Raw genomic sequence first — 25852 nt, 5'->3', positions numbered from 1 at the left:
CGTAATTATGAGATAGTACGTCATAATTATGAGATAAAATCTCATTACTATGAGCTAGCCAGTCATAATTGCGAGACAATGTCATAATCATGACAAGTCATAACTTTGATAAAGTCCTTATTATGAGAAACGACGTCCTCGTTATCGTGGCTCAGTAAGCAGCTGTCCTGTCCCAGCGGCTCCCGCGGTGGACGCGCTCGTTGGACGCGACTCCGTCTTCATTTCTCCTGATTCTTTGGTTTCGATCTCAGAAATAACAGCCTTGTGGCGCGGTGGCTTGTGGGTGTGCGCTGAGAAGTAAAATGGCGGACTTGGCAAACGAAGGTAGGCAATAGGGTGAAGCAATAAAACCACAAAACAAAGGAAATAAATGAGTTGTGAGAAGTGCAGAAACGGGTATTTGCGTATGAGAGTACAGTAGTTCTTCTTCTTTCCCCTTCGTTCGTGGCGGCGGTCTTGTTTTGCGAGCTGGCTGCCGGTTATTAATGAGTGAGTGTTCAGCTGCTGGAGTTAGCAGGGCTAGCCGTTAGCTCAGCTCTGTGCACCCGTCCAGTCGCTCTGAGGGGCTCTCCGGTGTAAATACCCCATTAAACAGCGGGCTAATCGACTAGCTGTTTTCCCGGCCTTTCTCTTTCCTTTCAGCGCGGGCTGGTGCGGCGCTAGCAGTACTCCATGAGCTCGCTAATTAGTTGTGGTCGAGCATCTCCGTCTCGCCCGTTCGCTATTCAGGTTAGTTGGTTCGCGTTAGCTGCGAAAAGCAGAGTTTTAACGCAGCCGTTGATCAGGATGATCTGCATTTATACCACATTTTTCACCGTGACGCGTCTGGAATAAAGTCTCTCATGGGCAGTCCACTACGGCGGGTTAGGATGTTATAAACACAAATTTGGCCTGTGGTATTGGTAAATCTGCGTACCGTAGCGCCAGCTAGCTCACATTATTAGTTTGATGCTTTCGCTATTTTGAAATCCTGACCACAGCAGGCAGGAACTTGACCAATATCGGATAACGTAAGCTATCTTAGTTGTCTGTGTAATTAGGTCCCCCACACAATGACAGACAGCTGAATTTGTGTATTACACTTAATCTTTAGTAATTTCACGACGCATCCGTTAGTGTGGTTGATGGATTAAGCTACAGCATTTGATGGGTAAAGCGCGATTTTTTAGGAGCCGTGGCTAGCCTGAGCATTAAGCGGCCAGACAGTCAACCTTGTGCACGTCGCTTTTCTGCCCAGACAGCTCAACGCCTTTAACTATTTAGAGGACATTAAGTCACCATTGGATTAATCGCAATATAAACCGTAGATATAAAGTGGATTTTTTTAGCGCGCCACAGATGAACTTGGCGTTGACGGCGCTAACATGCTACATTTGCGATGAAAATTGGCTTTGGTGAGCTTAGTCGGCTATTCTTAGCTAACGCTAGTCGCCACCAGCGTAGCCGTGAGGCTCCACGGTATTTACTACTGCCGGCGACAGTTCAGACTTTCTAGAAGATGGACTTGGTTGCAGATTCTTGTCCTGATCTAGATGAAACGAGCTGGCTAACGTTAGCTAGCGTAGCTACATAATGTCGTCGTTTAGTCATTCTCACGGGGTGGGGTAGTTAGCTAGCAAACTGCCTGCTAACATATACGCGTGGCGTGCCGTGCACTTTTGTTTTGAGACAGTTGATCTCGCATCACCCACATCCCTCGATTCCTTGTGCGCGATTCGTGCATCGTTAATGACTGGATCCGAGCACGAGGCTCCGAACAGGTGGCTACATCACTTCGCCAGGCCAGCCGTGTGTAATGTTCGCTATCTGGCTGGTGAACCTGACCGAGATGTGCTGCTAAATCCGGGCCCGCCCACCCCAGCTCTTAGTGTAACGAAAGCCCTTCTGCACATGACTATGCTGGAGCTTCGCCTGCTCTGACCATCTACATTAGATTCATTACTGTGTGGGGTGGTCGCATTACAGTGACTGCCCCAAGAGGTGTTACTCCAGCCAGTAATTGTAAAACATTACAGCTTGAAGTAGGTGGAATTCATCCAGTAACGTGCGAGTATTTGTTAATAATGAATAAACCACCATTTATATGTATGTATATGTTTGTGTGTGTGTGTGTATACACACACATATACATACACTTGTGTGAGAGACAGAGAGAATAGGAGTCTACCTTGTTTGAAGAATTTGTTTGCATTAAATAGAGCTTAAGGATGGAAAACAGTATCTTATAACTCCTTTATACAGTGAGGTTAATAGTCTTATATCATATGCATGCATTGTACTTGTGAATAGCCCAGATTGTTCAGCTGAACTAATGCTTTTGAGCAACACATTGTGCTTGGTGACTCAATTTTTTTAATCAGGATGCAGTTACAGCTGTTATAACAGTTGATGTGGAGGACCGCTGCTGCTAAAAATATCGTACAGGGTCAAGGCAGCTCATATGTCTTTGTTTGTTTACTAAACATGATGTGTATTCTAAACCCTCTTTAAATGTGCCAGTGTTTTATTTGGTAGGTTAGTCATTCCAAGTGCTTAAAATAACACATTCGTTTTAGAAATAGGAACTTGGGTATTTGATATGCTACTCAACACCTGTTTGCTCCTGGTTACTTTAGTTTGCAGAGAATGTGCCTTGTGCTAAATGTTTAAATTGTGGTCTCGTGGCTCGAAAGTTTGCAAAGTGAAGTGGATTCCTTTTGTTGAAACCCAATCACAGTCAGGCTTCACACATGTTTATGGACAAGAGCTACCCATTTTGACAGAAGTAGTATGCTTTTAAGTGTTTCAAGTGACCTGGCACAGGTATTGAGGTTAATTACAAAGGTGAAATTGCACTTTTAAATTGATGGCAACTATAATCTTTTTTTTCCTTCAACAGAGAAGCCTGCCATAGCTCCTCCAGTGTTTGTGTTTCAAAAAGACAAAGCACAGAAGGTAAGCCTGATTTTAATCGTATGGGATATATAAGGGTTGTAAGATGGCTGATCTGGATCAGTTTTTGTATTGTGTGTGAAATATAATTCTAGACAAGTCATCTTTCTAAAAAGAGGTGGGATGATTGCACTTTTTCCTTGCTGATCCATTCGTTTTACTGTGAGAGGCTTAATTTAATAAATATAATATTGATAAACAATACAAACTGCACAAACTGAGCAGGCCAAAAACATACATGGCCTTTCAAAGACTTCAAAATGCTTTATTGTAAAAATATGTGGTCTGAAGCCTTTAAAAAGACTCGAGCAAAGAATTTCCATCACTCTCTATTTCATAGTACAAGAGAGATGAGTAGGATAATCTGAATTATGCATTAGCTTGCAAATTGCTGACTGTTTATTGCAGATTTATTGATGAGCTAAACTTGTTTTTTTTTTTTTTTATTGAGTAATCATCACAGCAGTCGTCACTGAGCATGTTGGTAGGTTATCTCATTATTATTTGGTTTATCTTCCAGCGTTCTGCTGAAGGATCCAGTGCAGAGGATGGAGAAGGTACATTTGCTTAATATTTCGCTTGCAAGGCCAGTATCGCAAGAAATGCCTGCTCTGTGATCCTCTCTGTTGTGATTATCTGCTGAAGAGCACAAAAACAATAGATTGTCTTAACACAGAAATCTGAGTTGGGGCAGGATATTAAAAACAAATCTGGTTTGAGCCGCATAGCTGCCTGAGATTTGCAGTGATGTCTGGCCTGTTTATAGATTTAATCAAAGTTTCACGAGCTGTTTTTAAATAATATGACATTAGAAAGGCACTAAACAGGAGACCTAAATGCTGTGAATGGCCCTAGGTTATTGTGGATTTGTGTTTTTTCAGACTCCGACAGGGAGGATGGAGAATACTGTCCTCCAGTGAAGAGAGAGCGAACTTCGTCTTTAACACAGTTCCCGCCTTCACACTCAGGTAATACAGCAATCAATTTATTGTAAAATGGTGTTAGGTTTTGTGTTTAAGTTCTTAAATTTCTTCCACTCACTCTGACATCTTATTGACTTTGGTCAGATGTGGTAAACCTTGCTTCAGCCAATTTTATGTGCATGTAAAATGTCCCATTCTGCTGTGCTTTAAAAGGGAGTTCCACAGATTTTTCAACATTTCTGTATAATAAATGCTTGAGATGTAAATAAACTTATTCAGAATTGTTTCATTTCAAATGCTCAATTTTACATCTGATGTTTTTTTAAATGTATCTATACTAATATTCTGCATGATGCCTGGAATATTGGAATGTTTTGGCTTAAAAAGTACAGGTGCTTACAGATCCATTCATAACAGAGAAGTATATGCACACACACTCACACACACACACTAGACCACTGAATGACTGTTCACGTATAAAAATGATTGAATTATGCATTTTCTGTTATGCAACACTGATTAGTGAAAACACTGTCCACATGGTGCTGTCTGTTTGTTGTATAATTATCATAAAGTCTTGTTTGTTATAGAGCACAGCAGCCTAAGTCAGAGTTATGAAGGTGCCCTAACATGAAATAAATCATGGTGTCTACTGCCTGTACTAAGAGGATGCAGTCATTTTTAATAATGTAATCATGATCAGTGTATAATGGGGAAACTTTTATTCTCTAAATTTAACCAAATTTGTTTTATTGGCGTCAATCACTGTATGTTCACTTTCCCACTGGAATCAATACAATGACAACTTGTAACTTTTTATTTATATATTGTATTTATTTTTTGTATGTTGTAGCTTTACAGTGAGTCATTCAGTAACTATTTCAACTTTAAAGCCTTTTCTGTATATTTCTGAATTAGCCTGTCACCAATCTATCAAGCTTATTATTCAACGAATGTGTTCTTATGTTGGGCCAGTTTAGTGCGTTTCTGGGCCTTTTTACTGCAAATACATGCAGTTTGTCACTGCAAACAAATGTTTGTGAGCTCACTCAGTAGAGGACCTGTAATACTTTATCAGAACGTGACAGCACTATGAGAGCTTTTACAACCAGAACTGCTTTGAGTTTTTTTAAACTATCCTTCAGTGAGACTGCAACTTGTTTAACTAAGATCCAGTGGTAGTATACATTAGCATGTGTGCTCAGTGTTGTAGTAAACCGAATTATCATACGGTGGCACTTGTCTAATCAAGACTATCACCTGATCATAATATTAACCAAGTGAACATCAGCAGTTATACTTAAATGTGATACTGTTTTTTGTGCAATGAAGTGTTATCTCATCGTGATGTCTAATCATAGTGCCTCTCTCCTGTTTCTCCTGCAGTTTCCAAGAATAATGTGTTTATGCCCTCAAGTTTCTGCCAGTCTCCAACAGGCAACTCGGACTCTGAGCCGGGTAAGACAGCAAGAGACAACCTCACATAGGATATTTGGTTGGAAATGCTAGTTGTAAATTTTAGTTGGTACTGAAGACTGAATGTCCATATTAAATTGATTTCGGTGATGAGCTGCAAGCGTACTATTATCCTTATGTGGAACCATGTCAGTTAATGAAGTTATTGTACATATTTTGTTAAAAGCTTGTTTTTCATTATTGCTGAAGTGTAATTGGACAGACAGAAAAGCTTTTTATTTAGCTGGTGCAGGCTTAATGAAAACAGACTGTAAAATGTGTTGTTTTTTTTGTTTGTTTGTTTGTTTGTTTGTGTTTTTTTTTGGTGTGGTGACCGTATTGTCCAGACCAGCTGGACAACTCTACATTTAAAGTGCTGTTTTGGTTGTTCTCACAAAGGCACTGCTGTTATTGAGCAATGTTTTGTCTATTGAGGTACTTTTACTGAAGAGATATAAGTGAGGAATAAAACATTTTGCTATTATGCAATCATTTTTAAAAAGTGATGGCTGGAGAGTCACGCTGTTTATGACCTTGGTTGTGACACTTTGTTGTTCCGCATTTGTACGGTGCACTACTTTGTGACATGTGGAAAAGGCTGAAAGTGTGTGACAGGAAAAGAAGGAGGTAGAGATGAAAATGAGAGAAGGTTTGAGACGCTCAGGGGAGCTTTTCTATTTCTGTCTGTTTCGAGTCTGAGCAGAGTAGAGAGCCAGTCAAGCAAGCTGAACCAAAATGTGCTCAGCTACCATCTCAGAGAGCACAAGAATGTGCTAAAGTAGGTCTCTGTGCCTGAAGGGGACTTTTTCTAAGGGGGCTGACCAGGAAGTGGTCAAGAAGCACTCTCTGGGGTTGCCTCGGAAACAAATACTGCTTGACTTTGGGGCACTGAATTGGGAAAGATGGATGGAGAGACTGGGGAAACTAAACTGAGCTTTATTTTAATAGAGTGATGGCTAAGGCAGCCTTTGGGCTAGTTTTGACCTGTTGTGTAAGGTACCGTTATGTGTGCTGTTGAGAAGCTTTTGTATGTGTCTGTGTGTGGGAGAGGGAGAGTGAAAGAGAAAGGAACAGGGAAAAAAGGCAAACATGGACAAATCAATTATTTGTCTTTGTTTTATTTATTTTATTTTCATTCATTAACTTACGTTTTCTGGGTGTTTTTGTGCTGTTGAACCTTTTTTTAGAGGAGAAGCCAGTTGGGTTTCGGTTGAAACCTCCAACTCTGATCCATGGCCAGGCCCCCAGTGCAGGTAAGACTCCTTCTGTGCATTGCAAGTTAGTTATTACAGTATTTAAAGCTGAAATGGAAAAGATTTTTCCATGACTGTTAATGTTTCACTTGCCCTTACCACAACAGTCTTTCTATAAAAAGTCAAAGTTGTTGTAGTTGTTGCTAGCTTTTGTAAATGTACTGCTGCTATATTTTACACAGTTCTGGCCCAAAATGACTTGAGTAACTTTTTCAGTGAAGGTCACTGTCGTTTGTTTGAAATATAAATTTGATGTAAGTAAAAAGTGGCCTCAAAGACAGCAGTAAAGTTGCAAAGAAATGAAAGCTACAGGATGCTTGTTGATGCACTTTTGCCCATTGTTATAATTATGATTTGTAACTAATAACCTCCAGTTGATCAGTAGTGATGCACCAAAATGAAAATCAGTTGAGGGTGGCTTAATTTTATTGACCTAAAATATTAAGCTTAAGGTTGATCTCTTCCTCAGGCATTAAGAATGGTCTTTACTGTCTGATGTAGATATGTTTGGAGCTTGCTTGTGTGGTTTTTGCTGCTTTAGATCACACATGTCAGACTTCAGTCCTCATGGGCCACAGCACTGTAGACCTCAGTGTTCTGCCTCATTAAACACACCTTATTCAACTCATCAGCTAATTAGCAAGGCCTCCATCAGTCAAAACAAGGGAGAAAACAGAGCAGAGCTGTGGCCTGGAAGGAAACTAGTTTGACACGCCTGCATTAGACCATTCGGTTTCAGATCCAATCCATTAGTAGGCTCTTTTGCAGGTGTCCCAAGTCAGAAGCCCAAGGAGCAGCAGCGCAGTGTTCTGAGACCTGCAGTTCTGCAGGCACCACCCACCAAGGTTCTCACAGAGCCCAGCAAGAGCAGTGAGTACACAGTCGCAGCAGTCTGTTCTGTGACCACAGCTTTATGCACATATAGAAGAGACATTCACATTCAGTCCTGATCCTGAGCTTACTTTGTGATCAGTACTAAAATACAGTTCCTTGTAACCCACCGATGAAAAGGCCCCAGGACTTTGTAAAAGGCTTGATGCTTTCAATTTATGCACATCTTAAGTGCTGAAGTGCTAAAGTGACTGGCAATGTGTCCTGCAGTTTTCCATTGAATGCGCCTATTTATGGGATGACTTCATTTGTGATGAGTTGGATGACGGTTGTTTTTTGCTTTGGATGTAAAAAATGGTTCTAGCCAATGTTTGATGATCTTTCTGGCCCTAGTGGGTTGCTTATTACAGAGCCTTTACGAAGCAGAGGATTCTTTGACAGTTTTGTTTTGACAACGCTAATTAATATTTTTCTATCCCAGAAAGTGTTGGTTGGTTGTTGATATGTTGGTTAGTGTCAATAATAGTATTTAAAATTATAAGCAATGGCAAGACTGCAAAATTTTTCTTTTGTGCACAGACAGCCATGTACAGCTATAGAATTTTCATGTGCAATAGTTTAATACAGATATTCATAGAATCAGCCCCAAACACGGACAAGAAACATTGTTTTAACTTGCATTGTGTTTAACATGCCAGAAGCATATGGTTAAGATGGCCGTATACTACTAATTCTTCTGCATTGCTGCCTGATTCAGTAGTTGAATTAAACAGCATGGTTCATTGTAGAGAAACTTACTGAGTCAGATGTCTTTACGGTGGTGGTGATGGGAACCAGACGTCACAATGTTTACAACACAAATGTAACCTTTTTATTTACTCTCCAAAAGCACCAGTAAACTACATGTGAGTTGTTATTATTATGTTGATAAAATTAAGATGGAGGTGAACCAAAAAAACATTTTTTATGAGGACTTAAGTACTACTTTAATGAGGACTACAGTACCCAGTATGTACATTCTCATGATAAATGTGTTTACATGAAATTGTTATTAATATGCTGCCTTAGAGATTTTAATGTTCTATGAGGGAGCTTTTAGAGTCTTTAAACACTTCAGACATCTGGTTCCCATCACCCCCACTGTGAAGCATGTTGTCTCTAGATTTCTCTAGAATGGAGTGTTTCATGGCAAATCAATTTGAATGACTTTGTTTACATTTTAGCAAGTTGATTTATGTTGAAATTCTGAAGTGGTAAAATTCCCTTTTAAATATATGCTAATTACTTGCATAAGAAAGCTGAACTTTGTTAAATTTAAGCTGCTTAAAATCTTGTTTTTAAATTGCAAGCTTAAATGAAACATTTTTCATGCACTTTATTTTTTATTAATGTAACAAGGGCTGACTGACTGGTGCTGTTTTCCACCCTATAGACGCAAGCTGTGGAACAAATGGCGTGGGGAAGTTTTCAGATGCAGCGACAGAAGGCCGGTCAATTTTCCTGAACAACACAGACAGCTCAGACAAATCACCGGTGAGGAGAAATAGCTTGCTACACTTTTCTGTGCTTTACTCTGGTCAGAATAAATAATAAGTACACACAAGCGCGTGCTTCAATCTCTATATATAAAGATCCATCTGTTTCTCTGCTTGATTTGTTAGCCTTCTTTAACTTGTACATCAAGGGTCAGAATCTTAACAGCACACCACAGAGAAGGTATTTTTGAGTGGTGGATCATTCTTAGCAGTGACACTCATGTGGTGGTGGTATGTTTGTGCATTTTGCACTGGTACAAGTTGATCAGGTGAAGCAGTGTTGCTGGAGTTTTTAAACTTCTCAGTGTCACTGCTGGACTAAGAATATATGTCTCCTCTATGGTGGTCCTGTGGGGCTGTTGACAATTGAAGAACATGGTGAAAAGGGGCTAACAAAGTATGCAGAGGAACAAATGAGCTACAGTCTGTAATTTTAGAACAGCAAAGTGAATCTATATGGTAAGTGAACCTGATAAAATGGACAGAGTCTAGATACAAGGTGTGGTACTTAATGAAGTGACAGGTTGGTGTGTGTATTTACAATGTCATGGTTTTAAAGTTAATGTGCATTTTGGTTGTTGCATAAGAAAAAGCAACCTGTAGTCATGTCTTTTGACGGATGGGGATATTAATAGATTATCTGTCACAGAGCACTATTTCATATTCCCAGCTGAGCTTGCCCTGTCACCTGTTATTCAGTCTTTCCTCTTTAGTAGTTCTTAAGTCATACATTGGTGTTTCTGGTGTTTTGTTTGTAGCTTTTTCTGCTGTCCAAGTTTATTTTTGTGTTATTGTTAAATGTTGCTGCTGAAGTTTAACTCTGCTTTGTGTTGACCTTTTGCCATGGATGTGACCACATGCAGAAGAAAGATGAAGGGGGAGAGAATGGTGGAGGAAAAACAGAGGAGAGTGCGCAGAGGAAGGATGCAGTGGTCGACTCGGGTTTTGTGTTTGGGCAAAATATCAAAGAGAGGGCAAAGGTCAGTGGCCATTTGTGTTAACGCGTATCATGTAATTGTAATATGGATCTTTTTTCCATTCAGTGATACTTATTGTTAGAGTGTGTATGTTTTGGATGTTTAAGTCCCATTTTCTCCACAGTTGGATGAGAGCAGCACAGTCAGTGAGTCTAAAGACTCAACACAGGACTCGCAGTCTGGAAGTACTAATTACTTCCTGCAGTACATGGGGACTCCAAGGTTACTACCATTTACTTTTCTTTTTGTATTTTCACTTTCTTTTTCTCTCTTCTCTTTGGTTCAGTCATGCAATTTCTTGGGAATTGTCTGAGTTTGTTTCTCTTTTCAGCTCTCTGAATGCTACCAATAACACAGAAAAAGGGGCCAAGTTTGTTTTTGGCCAGAACATGTCGGAGAGAGTGCTGGTGAGTACATGCAATGCTGCCAAACAAAATTACTGGCAGTACTCAGTGGTTTGGGCTTGTAAATGTTATCATAACATAGTAGCGATCCTCTGCAATTTCAGAGCATCTTGAAGAAATCTGAGTGAATCTGAGAACATAGAAGGTCAATGTGTGTTTTGCATTTTTTTCAGAGTCCTCCTAAGGGCGGTGAATCAACACCAGAGGGTGGTAAAGATACAGCTTCAGTATCGGAGCCCTCGTCACAGGAGACGACCCCAGAAAAGAGTATGCGTCCCCTGCTTAAAGAAGCAATAGCATTAGTTGTTCAAGTCATTACAAGTTGAAATTGCCTTGAAATATTCAGGCTTTAAGGTGGCAGCTGCTACTAATTCGTTGCTGTATGATGCTTTGCCAATTTTTATAGGTACAGAATGCTTAACTTTCTGGAGGAAGCACAGAACAATATAATTCATGCTTTGTTATCTTCCCTGTATGACATCGCTGTATCTTCAAACAAAACAAACATAAGACATAATGGGCTTCAGTATACAACAGCTTGACTGTTTGTGACGTAACCCTCACCACAGTGTACAGAGCAGCTGTGCTCTTACACTCCCATATGCATGAACCTGTGCCTCAGGGAGCCACACTGCTATTCAAATACATAGATTTCCACTGTGATATTCAAACCATGTCTGCTTTAGGGATGTCTATTGCCAATTTTAAAGCACATAACTTCAGATTTTTAAAAAATAAACTATGGTATAAAAGATGTATCTGTACTTTAAACTTAATAATGAACAAACAGAAACATCACAATAGTTTCAAATATGCAATTCAGATGCAATTAAAGACATTGGCAATCCTGTAAAACGTTTTAAAATACAAAAGTGAACATTGGCTCTCATAGAGCATACCAGTGGCAGCTCAGTTGATGCAGCTTAACGGTGGCTGTGTTTACATGCAAAGATTTTTGCTAATCCGATTGAGTACATTCCGATTACAGATTAAGACTTAGGTGTTTATATGCTCACTCTACTCAACAATCTGATGGAAAATATTCGTTTACATGTGCACTACAAGCAATCCGATTCAAAATGACGCGCGTGTGTGGAATACCGCTTAAAGTAAATGTTATCGTGACAGCAAACATCATGTAAGGTCCAGTCAGTGAGATGAGTTTTCAGTTGGTGCACTTGTTTTTTAGTTGCTTTAAAATGATGTCTGATGCAGAAAAATGAACTTCCCATGTTGTTAAAAAAGGGTAAGAGGAGGACGTCATGTTCTGAGACGCATAAACTGGACAACCGTCCGACCCGTCTTTTAAAGCCTAAAGCATAAACTTCACCTCCTCTGCAGACGAGTTTCTGCTCCTGCCATATTGAATGTTATAAACTTTTGCTGTGACGCAACACACATGCACAGAACGTACTTGCATGTTCCAATTGGAATTTAATCGGATACAGGTGTTTACATAACTATTATTATTCTATTTAATGGATTAATTACAGGATTACCCACCTCATTCAATCGAATAGAAATTGTATTCTTAATAGCCTCAATCAGACTGGTCTATTCCGTTTGAGGTGCATACATGGACATATTCTATTCTGACTGAGCTATTAGTCAGATTATTAACAGATTATTAGGTTGCACGTAAACGTCGCTAGTAATAAAATAAAATAATATTAAATTAATAATATTAAGACAATGACCCATCAAATGAAAAAGATAATAGGAGAAAAAAGGAGAGGTAGAATTGTAATGAAATGCTAAGCGATACCTGTGTCCTGAGCTTGACTGTCTAATAAAAGATTCCACAGTTTAGAAGCATATAAACCGAAAGAGGCCTATCCAAATTTTCTGTTTTACAAAACATATGTATAGATGGCCACTATCTGCAGATCTAAGATCCCATGTTGGAACGTGAACAGATTGACATTTTGTGATGCTGCTAGGTCACTTGGAGCCATCAAACTAATTAGCAGAGCTTTAAAATCCATCCTGAAAAATACAGATAGCCAATGCAGTTCTTTTAAAATGGGACTAATATGAGCTCTGTTATACTGCTGCATTTTGTACGAGTTGGAGAGGTGTGTGTGTGTGTGTGTGTGTGTGTGTGTGTTTTTTTTTTTTTTTTTTTTTTTTTTTTTTTTTTTCATTCTTTTATTATTTTTTTAGGGCACCTGATGAAAAGAGCATTGCTGCACTTATCTACTTGCAACAAATGCCTGTACAAGCTTTCCTCTGGCATAGAAATGACAACTTGAGCAGTTTTTCAAGTGACTGTGTTTGTATGCAGGATCAAACAGAGCTCAGAATCTAAGATTACATCCTTACGTTATCTTACATACTTTAGCTGTGGTATGGACCTTATAGTTGAGGGTCATTTCAATACTGTCTGTGTGTTCAGATCATAGTGTGACGGAGTCTCTAGAGGAGTCCGCAGCAGCATACACCAAAGCCACCGCCAAGAAGTGCATTTTGGAGAAAGTGGAGGTCCGCACCGGAGAAGAGGCAGAGAGCAATGTGCTACAGGTCAACTGCCACTTTGAGTCTAAAATGCAGAACAGATTCTTTTCATGTTGGAGTTAATGTTTTGCTTTTATTTAGATTAAACTGGTACTCATATTGTATTAATTGAATTATGCTTGTTGATAATCAGCAAGAGAATGGCTCATCTGGTATACTGGTTAAAAATTTGTCAGAATTGTGTTTTGTCATAAACATTTTGCCATGAATAAGTACAGATAACAACATGCAAACAGTCCAAACCATGCTAGGATTATCCCGTTTCACTGGACGGCTGAGCCAGGGATGTTCTGTCATGTTTCAGATAAAATTGAAAAGTGTTCCATTTTGTTTTTAAGGCAGTGGATTTGAATGGACTTTTGGGGTTAGCCTTGCCCTATAATGAACACCAGAGTGATAAGGCCTGGTAAGCAGCCACCTGACTTGGTTAACGCTGCTGTACCGTGACCTGTGCAACAAGCCATAGATCAGCTGGTACTAGTAGCGGCAATAATTGTAATATTGTACAAATTCCAGGAGTATCTGTCAGATGTATGTATGGGACCATGTATGAGACAGATGACTTGAGAAATTCGATACTTATTTTAATTTCATGTTCCACCTTAAATAGTGCAACAGTTACATTCAGGTGTCAAATGTAAAAGAGCTCCAGGCAAGATAGAATGGAGAATTTTAATATAAAGCTGATGCCTGAAGCCTTGGTGGTGGTTGTTCTTGTTCTTGTTCTTGTTATTAGGTCTTGCCTATCACCACTATTGGTATTTGTGAGTTTTCATGGAATCATTTTCACAAGACCACTTTGTATACACATTCGCCAGGTGTTTGAAGAAATGGTCAACTTTGTTTCTGACTATTGCAGTGGTCACTATTCATACTAGTACATAGTGAGAGTGTACACACTGAGTACATGGATATTTGTACTATGCAACTTCTCTGGAAACTCATCTGATTTGTGTGCTTTAAATTTTTTTTTTTTTATGTTTCAACTTGGAATTAAACAGATGAGCCTTTAGCGGAAAAGTAAAACAGTGCAAGGAAAATAAGAAAACACACATCCAAGTCTATCCAAGTATGGCCTTGTGGAGTTGTTTTGTTTTTTTTTTTTTTTTTTTAAACCTTGTCTTTGTCCCACAGATGCAGTGCAAGCTGTTTGTGTTTGATAAGCCAGCTCAGTCGTGGATCGAGCGAGGTCGAGGGCTGCTGAGACTCAACGACATGGCCTCCACAGACGACGGCACGTTACAGTCCAGATTAGGTCAGAGCAGTTTATTATTCCACCTGAATTCTCATTTATTTTGATAGTAGATAGTTGCATGCTGTGTTCTTAATATAGTGTGCAAAATAGTGTTTGCTTACATGTCTGACTTGTTCTTTATCTCTCTCTGTCTCACTCTCTCTCGCACTCTGTTCCTTAGTGATGCGCACCCAGGGCAGTCTGCGGTTGATTCTGAACACTAAGCTCTGGGCTCAGATGCAGGTGGACAAGGCCAGTGAAAAAAGTGTCCGCATCACTGCCATGGACACAGAGGACCAGGGCGTCAAGGTCTTCCTCATATCGGTATGCTGAGAAACTCTGCATGTGCAAGCATCCAAACCAGTGAATAATTACAATAAAAATACTGCAGTTTAAGAGGTTAAATATTGCTTTTAGGGATTAATATTGATGCTAATCATCAAAAAAGGTCACATGCTTTAAATCAACATGAGTACAAAATGGTTCATGATAGAAGTAGAGGTTGCATTTCACAGCAGCATGACATCAGTGTGCCAAAAAAAAAAATCATGAAGTTGAAGTCCCTATGTTCCAGCATTTAATCTTCCTGCTGCTAGTGGGTAAGTGCTAAAACTATCAAGTCTAAATGGCTAAAACCAGCCCCATAAGGTAGTGTTGCACTACATTTGGAAAATGGAACATCTTTTGGGAGAGTGGAACATTTCAGTGTTAAGCACAGTGTGAAAAATGACTGTCACACTGAGAGAGCAATTTAGTAAAGAAAGGGCTCCAGACTACTATCCAGCTGTCCAGCCATTGTGAAAAGGATAGTGTGTGGGGCAATGCTAAGACGATGATGTTGCGTGTGTAGAAACTTAATCTTTAAAATACACTGTAATAAAGTCAGTTGTTCATGCTGGGCTTAGTGTTTAATGCAGAAACTTTTAGCCAGTGATAGAATTGAGAGAACAACAAAGGAGAGGAGTTGAAAAATGATACAGTACATGATAAATCAAGTAATCTTTAAATGTACTAACAGTTTGGAGACTTTATGCCTTTAAAACTTTCTTTTTATAACTTTTTTAAAATTAAATTTACAAAATGTATCAATGAAACATAGGAACATAATTGTTTAAGCTTAAGATTGTCTAACTGGTTGTGTGGACTGTGCAAAGAAATACGGCAGTCAACCTTGTTTTATATCTGATAACTGAGGTCAGTAGAGACAAATAACGGGTTTGTCTTCTGCAAATGGGAAGATTGCTGCCTGGGCATTTAGACTAGTCGTTCTCAGTCATGCCCTTGGTGAACCCTACACTTCAGTGTAAAGTATTTTGCACGGTTCTGTCAGCCAAGCTCATCTTTTGAAAAACGGCAAGAAACAAATACAAATATAATGCAGATTTAATGGCGAATTGCTAAAATGCTGCCAGTCCTATGGTGGGTCTTTAGTCCTCTCAGTATCTGCCAATATAGACTATCTTTCCTAAATAGGCTGTAGCTTATGTAGCAAGCTATTTGTTGCAGTTAATGTGTCCTTGACAGATCTGAGCAGAGGTCTGATAAGAAGCATGAGTATGCTTATTTTCTCACGCTACTCTGGTCCTTTTTACACCTTGCATCACCATGCGTTTTTGTGATCAGGGTCACTTTCAGATTTCACTTGACCATGTGAAAAGCCAGATGTAAAAACACTCAGGACGCATTGTGTGTGGATTATGATCAGATCACTCAAACCACAACCACTTTGACTTCTGAAGTAGTCAAAGACCACCATCTTGACCGCATTTAACATAAGTGTAAATGGAATGCATTTCATCAATTTTATACAGTTGCAGAAGAAACGCATCTGCTGAGTGCTGTTTAGTGGGGTGAGGGAATTAATAATGAAACAAAGGATGGAGGATACACGAGGCTGAAGTCACTCCAAACTAACAGCCTTTCTGCAGTCTAGGCCAGTGAATGCTTCCAAATTGAGCTTGGTCACTTGAATCATAGCAGGGGAGGAAGTAAAAAGTAAAACAAACAACGTATGCATTGGTCTCTCTTTCACTGCAGGGCCGAACTGTTTTGAGCACGGAGGATAACCGTTCCAGTGGTCTTTCCACTCACAGTTCAACACAGAATGCTTAACTAACCGTGCTTAGGGCCACAGAACCTTTTGGTGGGATGACGTAACGATGTAATGGGACTGATTAGTTCTATGTTTATATTGGTATTGTTCCACTGCGTCTTGCTGCGTCACTTCAGACTTCAAAACAGTCAAATAAGTTTAGTTCATTCACACAGAGGTGTATATAAATGAAAGCAGGGCAGTTTTAACCCACAATTTAATAAACATAAAAGCTTCAATTGAACACCAATAAATAAATATTGAAAAGCACTGATAACCAAGCGAGAGTAACTGGTAAACATTAGCTTAGCTAGCATGCTTTCAGCTCTATTCACTACAGAATAGGTTCGATTCTGATAAGCAAAAGGTTTATTGACACAAATTTAGATGATAATGACTCAGCTCTGAGGAAGCAAAGTCAAGCAGCTGATGTTAGAGGGACAGAAAGATGAAATTAAACCTGTTCTCAAAGCTGAAGTTAAACCTGGTGTTTGGAGCTGGAGCCTTCTTAATAAGGTAATGGTAGCCGGCTCCTCTCTCCTAGTTAACTTGGCATAGCTGAAAAGATTGAAACACCCCAGTGCAGGTTAGATTAGACAAAGTGGTGTTTTGCTATCACAAGTACAGATGATAAACTCCTAATAGTGAGAGCAAAGTAGAGCAGACTGGCGATGAAGTGACAAAGCCGTCTAGCCTCCCACTGCAGTACAGCGTCTGATGATTGATTAAAAACGCCCATTTAGAGGATAAAGTCTCGTATCTGAGAGCACAAATTAGAATGACTGGTGTTGAAGTGACAGAGATTTAAAAAAATAAAACATTTAGAACTGGTGCTTTGAGCTGTACTCCGGCTGGTCAACGCAAAAGCTACTGTACCTAGTTTTCTGACTACAGGTGAAACCCACTACAATGTAGGCTGTTTCATTAACAGATGCACAGTAACACCTGTTTAGAGGATAAACAGATGCTCAGTAACACCTGTTTAGAGGATAAAGAAGATGAGAGCACAGTGAGAGACGGGACTGACTGATTTGAACCATTTGGCTTGATAGTAGAAAAGCGACAGTTGATGTAGTTTTCGCGCAGGTTAAGTAAAATCAGATCTCATCTGGTCATACTGGGGATGCACTTCAGTGAAAAGTGTAAATGGACTGTAGTATATCCAGACACAATTTGGACACATGTAAATGCAGAGTGTAAACAGGTTCTTTTGATATTGACATGTTACCTGCCGTGCTGAAATGGGTTTCTGGAGAAAAGTGCATCTTCAAGAAAAAGTGTATATTCAAAGCACAAGCACACAGACCTTGTGTTGGTAGTGAATAAAAAATAAAAAAAATACCCAAGTCAACACATTTACAGCATCATTGTGGCTGATTAATTGGTTAAATTGACATTTGTGCAGTATTAACTTAAGTCATAAAGAAGCATAGATCAAGTTTGATGTAAATGCAGTGTTTACTTTAAATGTTGGAAGTGTGAAACTAATAATTTAAAATGGTGTAAAAATAAATGAATAAACTGGTGCAGACTTGGTGCAAACTAATTGGACATGAAAACACAATCTTTGTTCTATGATTGTTCTATCAGGAAGAAAGGAATTTATACCCTGTGCATGTTTTACGGTTTTATAGTGCGATTTAGTTTTTTTTTTTTGTTTGTTTTTTTTTTGTTTTTTTTATGACCACTCTTTTTGTTCTGCAGGCCAGCTCAAAGGACGCAGGCCAGCTGGCCGCAGCGCTGCATCATCGGATCCTTGCCCTTCGGAGCCGTGCTGAACAGGAGCCTGAGAGCACACCTGTGCCGCCTCAGACAGAGATCCCACAGTCCAACGAGGAAGACAGCGATGACGACGAACTTGCTAACAACAATAACAACAACAGCAGCAGCAGCAGCAGCATCACCACTGCGGGGAACACCAGCGCCAGCGGTAGGCCTTTTCTGCTGTGGGATGTTCAGCATATGAGCTGTTTTAGTTGGATCAGCACAATGCAATACTTGTCAGTCAATCCAAAATATTCATACTTTCCTTTTTACTTTTCTTTTTCCTTCAGTAGATTAACCCTGATTTACCATTTGAGAATAGTAATGCTCCTTCCATGAATGAAAAATATGCATATAGTGCTATTTGAAGCAATCTTCTATTATAACATAATGAGTGTAACTTTTTTCCCCATCTTTCCCCAGGCACCTCTGAAACTTCTGGCGAGCCCCCGGCAGCTGAGAGCACATAACACCATGCGCAGCTGCCTGACTGAAAACTGCTAAACAGGGTTGGATATTTTGTTTTTTGTTTTTGGTTTTTGTTTTTTTTTTTTTTTCTCCCCCTGGGTGGACAGCCTTTAACCACCGTGACTCTTTCAGCCCAGTGCTGTGGGTCCTTCAGCTCCAACCCTGTAGCAGAGCTTCAGCATCTCTCACATAAAACTCGTGTAGTTCATTTTCCCCACTTTTGCATTTATTGTAAATCTGGAATTCAGAAACATTTTTTTTTATCATTTTGTTTGTTTACTTTGGTTCTGTTTTAGTTTCCTGGACTGCAAACAAACAAAACAAAAAAAAAAACAGAAAAGAAAAACAGAGACTTTTCCATTTATGGGTTTGGACTTGGCTGCTCATCATATTGATGAGTGTGAGGGTATTCCTCTCTCTGTTTTAAGATACGGCACATGTCACGACTGCAGTTTCTACCGCAGGACCTTTTTTTACTTTCTTGCTCTCCCACTTTTCTCTCTCTCTCTCTCTCTCTCCCTCTCTCTCCCTCTCTCTCTCTGTCTGTGTCTCTCTCTCTCTCTCTCTCTCTCTCTCTCTCTCTCTCTCTCTCTCTCTCTCTCTCTCTCTCTCTCTCTCTCTCTCTCTCTCTCTCTCTCTCTCTCTCTCTCTCTCTCTCTCTCTCTCTCTCTCTCTCTCTCTCTCTCTCTCTCTCTGTCTCATGCGCTCCTCCATGACGTCATTGCCCAAAATCGTCCAGCATCAATTCAGTAGTTTCATGTCTCTCAAACCTTGGACCCCCTCCCCCATCATCCCCCCCCTCTGTTTTTGATAGCTGTAATCTTTTGCTCTGATTCTAACTTATTTCCAATGGTTCCAACAAGCATCTCTGGTTTTTCCATGCCAATATTCTTACTAGTCTGCTATGATGGTAGTTAGGTAGATCTCTTATTGATGTAATGAATAAAGGACTAAACCAACACACGGACTGTGCTATTGTGGATCTCTGCTTCTAGAATAACCCCACCTCTGAGAAGAAGAAGGAAAAAAAAAGACACAAAAGGGAATTGACTTCGCCCGTCACCATTGTGGAGTTTTCAGCATCTGCGCCGCAGGTTTGCATATGGACAGATGTGCTTATTTCTCTTTGATTTGAAAAAGAATACTGAAGTTTAAGTTGTCATCTCTACAGATACTCATTATTATTTTCCATATTCTGAAGGTTTGTAATATGTTAACTTTTTTTATTGTTTTATTATATTAACTTTTTATCCATTTTCATGTCACAGGAGACAGTACAGTGGCAATTTTGTTTTTCTTTGTGTGTTGAAATTTGGAGTGCATTTAGAAACCCAATATGAATACTGAACTTCTCATGTAAATTTCTATGAATATATTATCGTTTATTAGAACACTGTGTCTCCAATCTCCTTTACAAAATAAATAGTAAAATGAGAGTTTAAAAAAAGGAAAAACTTTGAAATAAATTTTTGTCTAATGTCAAACGTGATGCATCAGTTACCTTGTTTTTTCTATAAAGAAAGGCTGGGTTTGATGGTGAACATTGAAAGGTCAAAGTTCTGAAATGACGAGAGCCAAATGTTAAGCAGTGAACCAAGATGTGCACTCATCAGCTAGCAATGTTTTACATAATGCCAACTGGTGGTTCACACCTTTTTTCACAAGCGCCATTGCTTCCCTAAAGAAATGTTTCAAAAGCTACAGTTCTTGGCTCGTCAGTGTAAGTAAGCGCAAATTGTTTAGTCATTTTTAACATTAGCTACTTTTGCATTGATAGGACTTCGGTTTAGGTTCTTATGACCGCACAGTTAATCGTGAAAGAAGGTGAGCTGAACAACTGCAGTGCTGAGCATTTGGCTGGAGTAATATGGTGGGGTTTTTTTTGGTTTTTTGGGTGTTCTTTTTTTTAACTGCCCACCAGAGGGGGTCAGAGATTACTGTTACTAGGGTAGTCCTATCTGTTTCATTCATTGTAATAGATCCTTTGTACATTGTAATAAATTAAGCTTTCCTTTACGTGCGATCCAAAACATTAGTGGTATTCCTGTGTTGTCTTGTGTGTGTGTGGTGTAATGATGTGCAAAAATAGACAAAAATGATAGAATTTTATAAAAGCTTACAGGCATGGTTTATATTTTCAAACATGCACCATAAACAGCAGCACCAATGCATTTTAAGCACTACCTTCAAATTAAAATTTCTGCATTAACTGCTTATTTTCCAAAAGCTTCATCTTAACTCCTTCCCCAAAATGTACAGATATGGCACTCATCATTTCTATCTAATACAAATAAAGATCTTATCAAAAATCTTAAGCGAAGTGAACAGCTGAGCAGGATTCCCAACTGGAGCTTTCCATCAAACCAGAGCAAGCTGTGGAGACTAGAGTTTCCATGCATTCTGCATCATGGTCACAAAGTAGTCGTCACTGTCAATGGATGCGCTGACCCCGCTGTAGTAGTTCACAAACTCCTCCAGAGTGACCTGCCACAGAATGTTAATTCATGTCTTATTCAGCTACTTCAAGAAAATTACAACTCATATAAAGGATTATTCTGTCTGGCTTATCTGTAGCATGTAGTTGATTACCATTGATTACCATTGATTAACCAATTTCCATTAATTCATAAAATACATTTACAGGTGTATGCAAAAGTTTGAACAGTCAAATTGTCTGATTTCCTAAGTGAAAATGTCAACACATCCTGTACTGAAAACTTAAATGTGGCATTTTTCTGCAACTTCGAGTACACTTTCTATTTATTTGCTGAGTCTAACAATATCAGGGAAAAATTCAAATATAAAATTTGCCATTACTTTTGGACTGGTCACTTTTCACATTGTTTTTGTCCAGGGTATTCAGCAAATAAACAGTAATTATTTGCTGAAATGTGCAGTTTTCTGTAGTGGGCTTGTTAACTGATGTTCGTGTAGAAAATGAATAAAACATCATTCAGGGGCGCACAAACTTCTGCATATGACTATAACTTGAAATGCACCCATACCGCTTTCACCTTCCAATACCGACCCGATAACTGATCAAGTCTCTGCAGATACAGAGTACAAAACGAATCCTAACTAATCCAAGTATTTGTTAGGTGCCCATCAACACGGACATTTATTCCACTTATTTATCTATTTTGGTAAAAGCAGAGTTCTGAGTGACAAAGAAAACATACTGAACTTTGAGGTATGACATTCTTTGTATAACTTCATGTTTGAATGGTTTCATTGCTACAGAAGTTACTGTGCTCTTGGGCATGGTTTATCTTCAAATGCTTAATTAAATGTGATGTTTTTAAGTACTTCTTAGTCATGCCTGCCCTGTTACAGATGTTACAGATTTTGTAATGCCCATTTTTAGTGTTGCTTGTCTCGAGGGTGAAATAATCCCACACTGCAAATACGCATACTTTGTTTGCTTTGTTGTACCGGTATCCGCTACATCCGATACTGATGCTGTCTTTATGTGTCTGTATCGGAGCAGGTACCAATAAGTTAACAAAGTAACACAACTAACTCACCTATAAGTGAATGGGTGCCTGCTTCAGCACCTGCCTATTCTACTACAAATGCGTTCTGAGGGAAAGTGTTTAACGTTAGGTGCAAGGAAATGGATTACATTTCCATGTAGGCAACTGAATGGAGACTAACTCCAGGAGCTCTGACTCAAATTCAGGGGAAATAAGCCATGAGTGACCAAGAGAGTCCGGGTCTACACTGATCTGTAGAATTATTTAAGCTAGAATCTTGAAATTGATATCACAGTTTGACTGACCTTTCCATCTTTTTCGTATGGTGACTCAAAGCTTTCGAGGAAAGAGAGGAACACTTGCTCCTCAGTCCACTGGCCGCTCTTATACTTGGGGTGATGTTTGCTATTGTATACTCCCTGCAAGTCCTCCATGGTCACCACCCCATCTCCAGTGCGGTCCAGCTTCTGGAAGGCCTGTTTGATCACCTGCATTCTGGCACTGGACATTGGAGGCTGGGGACACAAGGTAAGAGCATGCCCAGGTTAGTGACAAGTCAAGTGCTTATTTGAGGTGGCAAAGTCTTATATGTTGGTCTGATGAAGAAGGTGAGCTCGAGCTGAACATGCAATACAGTATCTGCCTTGCCTTTCATAAAGACCGAGCACAAGAATTATTTCTATCTTTTCTGTGACAAAAGTCATCATACACCATCTTGTCACTTGTGGGGGGAAACAGTGCCATACATGTAAGCATTTACCTACCCCTGTGTCAGACTGCTTACCCTTAGTTTCTCCAAAAACTCATTGAAGTCAATTGTGCCACTTCCATCTTTGTCCAGTATGGTGAAGATCTGTTTGGCCTTCTCGTTTCCAACGCACATGCCATACGTCTCTAGCCCCTTCTGAAACTCCTGCAGGTCCAGAGACTTACTACCATCATCGTCCATGATGCGGAAGGTCCTGGTTGTGACAGAACAGCAGCATTCTACTGCACATGTACTGCATGCTCTAGCATTCCACTCATTTCAAATAAGGGGGGAAAACGGCCCATAACCTGGAAAACACATTTCCTTGCTGTGTTTGAAATAAAAAAGTTTGATGTACTACATACTTGATTGTGATGTCACAACCACGAACACAGTTACAGTTGTATGCAAAAATTTAAGCATCTTTGGTCAAATTGTCTTGTTCATTTTGGAAGTTAGAATAAATACACATCTGCAGAGAACACACTACTGCCCATGGTAATGAACAATGGCATTTATGTAGTGGAAATATTGGAAAAAGTACAACATAAAATGTGGCCTGTGCAAAAGTTATGGCACACTTATTATTTTTCTAAAATATTAAACAGCACAAACATAAAGTATGCACTAAAAGATTTGTGCAGAAAAACACCATATTTACCTTTGATCTGTGTAGAAAATCAACAAAACATGTACTTTGACATGGGGTGTTTAAACTTACTGTAGAAGTGGAATAGAAGATGTAGGGGAAAATGATTATATGTTGTGCTGTTCCTCGGTGTTGACAAGCAAATATATCATTGGAGCCTTCCAGAGGATCCACACATCCAAAGGAAATGGTTCCAACATTCCTGAGGGTTTCAGCCTGAACCTATCAGTTTGCTCTGTACATTTAATCCCTGGCTGCGTTCTGAATGACGCACAATACAGGACAGCCAATCAGAGCAAAGATCATTTACATATATCAAACTTTAAAATAAGGGACTTGAATTTGGTTTCAGCAGAAAGATGTGGTCTACATGACTTGAGGCTGCTCAGTCTGTAAGAATCCTCACTGCTTCAGTTAGGGTGAGGTGCAGCCTCTCAGTCAGTGTTCATGGCACCTTTCCTCCATGTGTGTTTAATTGAAAAGATAAAGGATAAAGAAAGGTTGGAAAACAGTCGTGTAAAAATGAGTTGCGACTGATGTTGGCACATAAAACCACATTGACGTTATACATTGACTTTATGGGGTTAGACCAAAAGAATATGAAGAGTATGGGTTTTTAAAACCAACAAAGGGATCTTTACACATCCTGGCTATGTATGGATGTGCATTGGGTCAAGTCAATAGTAAAGAAGATGCATCAAGATAAATCAAAAGCTTGCCTTCCCAGCCCTTTGATCCCAGCTGCTCCTCTGCTCAGACACTGCTGCCTCAGCTCCTCCAGCGCATTTGCCATTTTTTCTTCTCCGGACCTTCTTGAGTTGCTCCAAACAACAAGCCTAATGGTAATGGACCTGCTAGAGAGGGTCAATCAGTGGATTAGAGTGACATCACTGCCATCAAAACTTTCTCTCCTGTGGACTGGCAGTACAAAGCAACCAAGTGGGTCTGTAATGTCCCTCAGGTGCTTCTGTAGTTTGGATGAAAAGCTCTGAATGTGTGTGAGGAAGTTGGTAGTGGTTGGCATGGGAATCAAAGATCTGCTTGGGCAAACAAATACGCCCCAGGGGGCTTTGTTGGCTTGGAAACTAAAATGCAAATAGTGGTACTGGGTAACTATGGACATAAGCCTGTGGCACAATGGAGACCGGCCAGCCTAGTTAAATCTGCCTTATCTAATAAATTGCGTATCTTCTGCTGATAATTTTTCAAATAGCATAAAGCGGTCTGTGCTGCATCTGAGAGCATCTCATTCCTACAGTGTAACCTGAACCTTACTCTGTAACTTGCTTTCACACATGATGCATTATATCCTCATCAGCAAGACTAAGCACACTATTCAAACTTGGTTTCCAAGGCAACCAACAAATAAACAAATAAATCAAAACAAGCCGTCTAGTCTAACACTCTTAATAATCGCTGCGTTGGACTCGCGGTGACCTTATCTGTCATTCAGAGGAATCTGCGTGAGAAAGATTAGGCTTAACAAGAAACGTGCGATTCAGAAATATAAACAGACGCTGCCTACCTTCCACCTCGTCCCACTTTCAGTTCTTTCAGCAGGACACGCTCCTCGCCACGCCTTCCCAGGTGGTCGGCTAGGAAGCCCCGCCCATCTATGCGTCACCTTTCCCGGTGAACCGCGTCCAGGGTTGCCAGATTGGGATTGGGAGGGAAAAGGTGATTTAGAGGTTGGACACAATCAGGGTGGGCTCGTGACCATTTTGGTGCGTTTTTAAAATGAACGAGCTGTATTTACGGTTTAAGAATGCAGCTGAAATCTGAACAGGCCCAGCTCTTCCCACACTCGACAAAAAAGATGGTTCTTCAAGGGTTTCTTTAGTAAAGAAAACGGTTATATATAGTTCATGCATGAACGCTCAAAACCCCTTTAGCATGCTTAAAGTGCTCTTTTCATGGTCAAACGGTTCTTCAGGTTGACGGAGAATGAGTTGGATATGGTTCTATAGCACCAAGAAGGGTCCTGGTGCTGTGACAATGTTGTTATGCTCTTTAAAAAGATGGTTCTTCAAGGGTTCTTTAATAAAGAAAACGGTTCTATATAGCTATGAATCATGTTGCATGCTTAAAGGGTTCTTTGCTTCATGAAAGGGTTCTTCAGACTGATGCAGAAAGTGCTGTAAATGGTGATATAGCGAACCCTTTTCAATTAGGTTCAATATAGATCCAACTATAGCTCACTTTCTGGAGCCCTTTTATGATACAAAGAACTATGCATGCAAATGGCTCTGTACAGAACCGCTGTCTTTACTAAAGAACCCTTGGAGAGCTGTCCATTTTAAGAGTGCACACCTAGTCAGTTATCATAACTTTTATTGACATACATCTTATCCACTCCTGATGAGAAGAGCACATCCCAATCTATGCAATATAGCATGTGCTGTCTGTTACTCTTACTGACTGTGAGGGTTCTGCAATAGATTATAGAGTTATAACGGCCTGTGAGCTGCAGAGCGCGGCCTATAAAGACAAGCATTGCTTGCAATATTGTTATTTATTTACTGAAAGCTTGAGATCATGAATATAAAAAAAGAGCAAGTTTCTTCGTCCAAACATTTCTCAGATGAAGTTTGACAGGGCATC

General features: G+C 39.7%; 2 protein-coding genes across 4 annotated transcripts; one reads left to right on the top strand and one right to left on the bottom strand.

Annotated features, from left to right (window-relative positions):
• The first annotated feature begins 228 nt into the window (after positions 1-228).
• ranbp3b (RAN binding protein 3b) lies at positions 229-20397 on the top strand. 2 transcript variants are annotated; one of them, XM_017718518.2, is made up of 17 exons: positions 229-324; positions 2879-2934; positions 3452-3488; positions 3813-3899; positions 5241-5312; positions 6497-6562; positions 7331-7432; positions 8826-8926; positions 9792-9908; positions 10030-10127; positions 10237-10312; positions 10483-10576; positions 12705-12829; positions 13958-14078; positions 14239-14381; positions 17854-18079; positions 18337-20397. In XM_017718518.2, the coding sequence occupies exons 1-17, from the start codon at positions 303-305 to the stop codon at positions 18381-18383; spliced, it is 1590 nt and encodes a 529-aa protein (XP_017574007.1). In that variant the 5' UTR covers positions 229-302; the 3' UTR covers positions 18384-20397. The 2 variants fall into 2 exon arrangements, with proteins under 2 accessions (XP_017574007.1, XP_017574006.1); XM_017718517.2 differs by having other exon boundaries at positions 7319-7432.
• A 93-nt stretch (positions 20398-20490) lies between these two features.
• On the bottom strand, positions 20491-24914 carry capsla (calcyphosine-like a). Of its 2 annotated transcripts, none has more exons than XM_017718533.2 (5): positions 24777-24914; positions 23971-24105; positions 22639-22816; positions 22160-22369; positions 20491-20865 (listed from the first exon to the last, which is right to left on the bottom strand). In XM_017718533.2, exons 2-5 carry the CDS (start codon positions 24042-24044, stop codon positions 20764-20766), a joined length of 564 nt encoding a protein of 187 aa, XP_017574022.1. In that variant the 5' UTR covers positions 24045-24105; positions 24777-24914; the 3' UTR covers positions 20491-20763. The 2 variants fall into 2 exon arrangements, with proteins under 2 accessions (XP_017574022.1, XP_017574023.1); XM_017718534.2 differs by having other exon boundaries at positions 23971-24102; positions 24777-24854.
• Between the last annotated feature and the right edge of the window lie 938 nt (positions 24915-25852).

Source organism: Pygocentrus nattereri, chromosome 19 (assembly GCF_015220715.1).
Source record: "Pygocentrus nattereri isolate fPygNat1 chromosome 19, fPygNat1.pri, whole genome shotgun sequence".
Lineage (NCBI taxonomy): Eukaryota > Metazoa > Chordata > Actinopteri > Characiformes > Serrasalmidae > Pygocentrus > Pygocentrus nattereri.
This window is presented reverse-complemented; position numbering and strand designations above follow the sequence as displayed.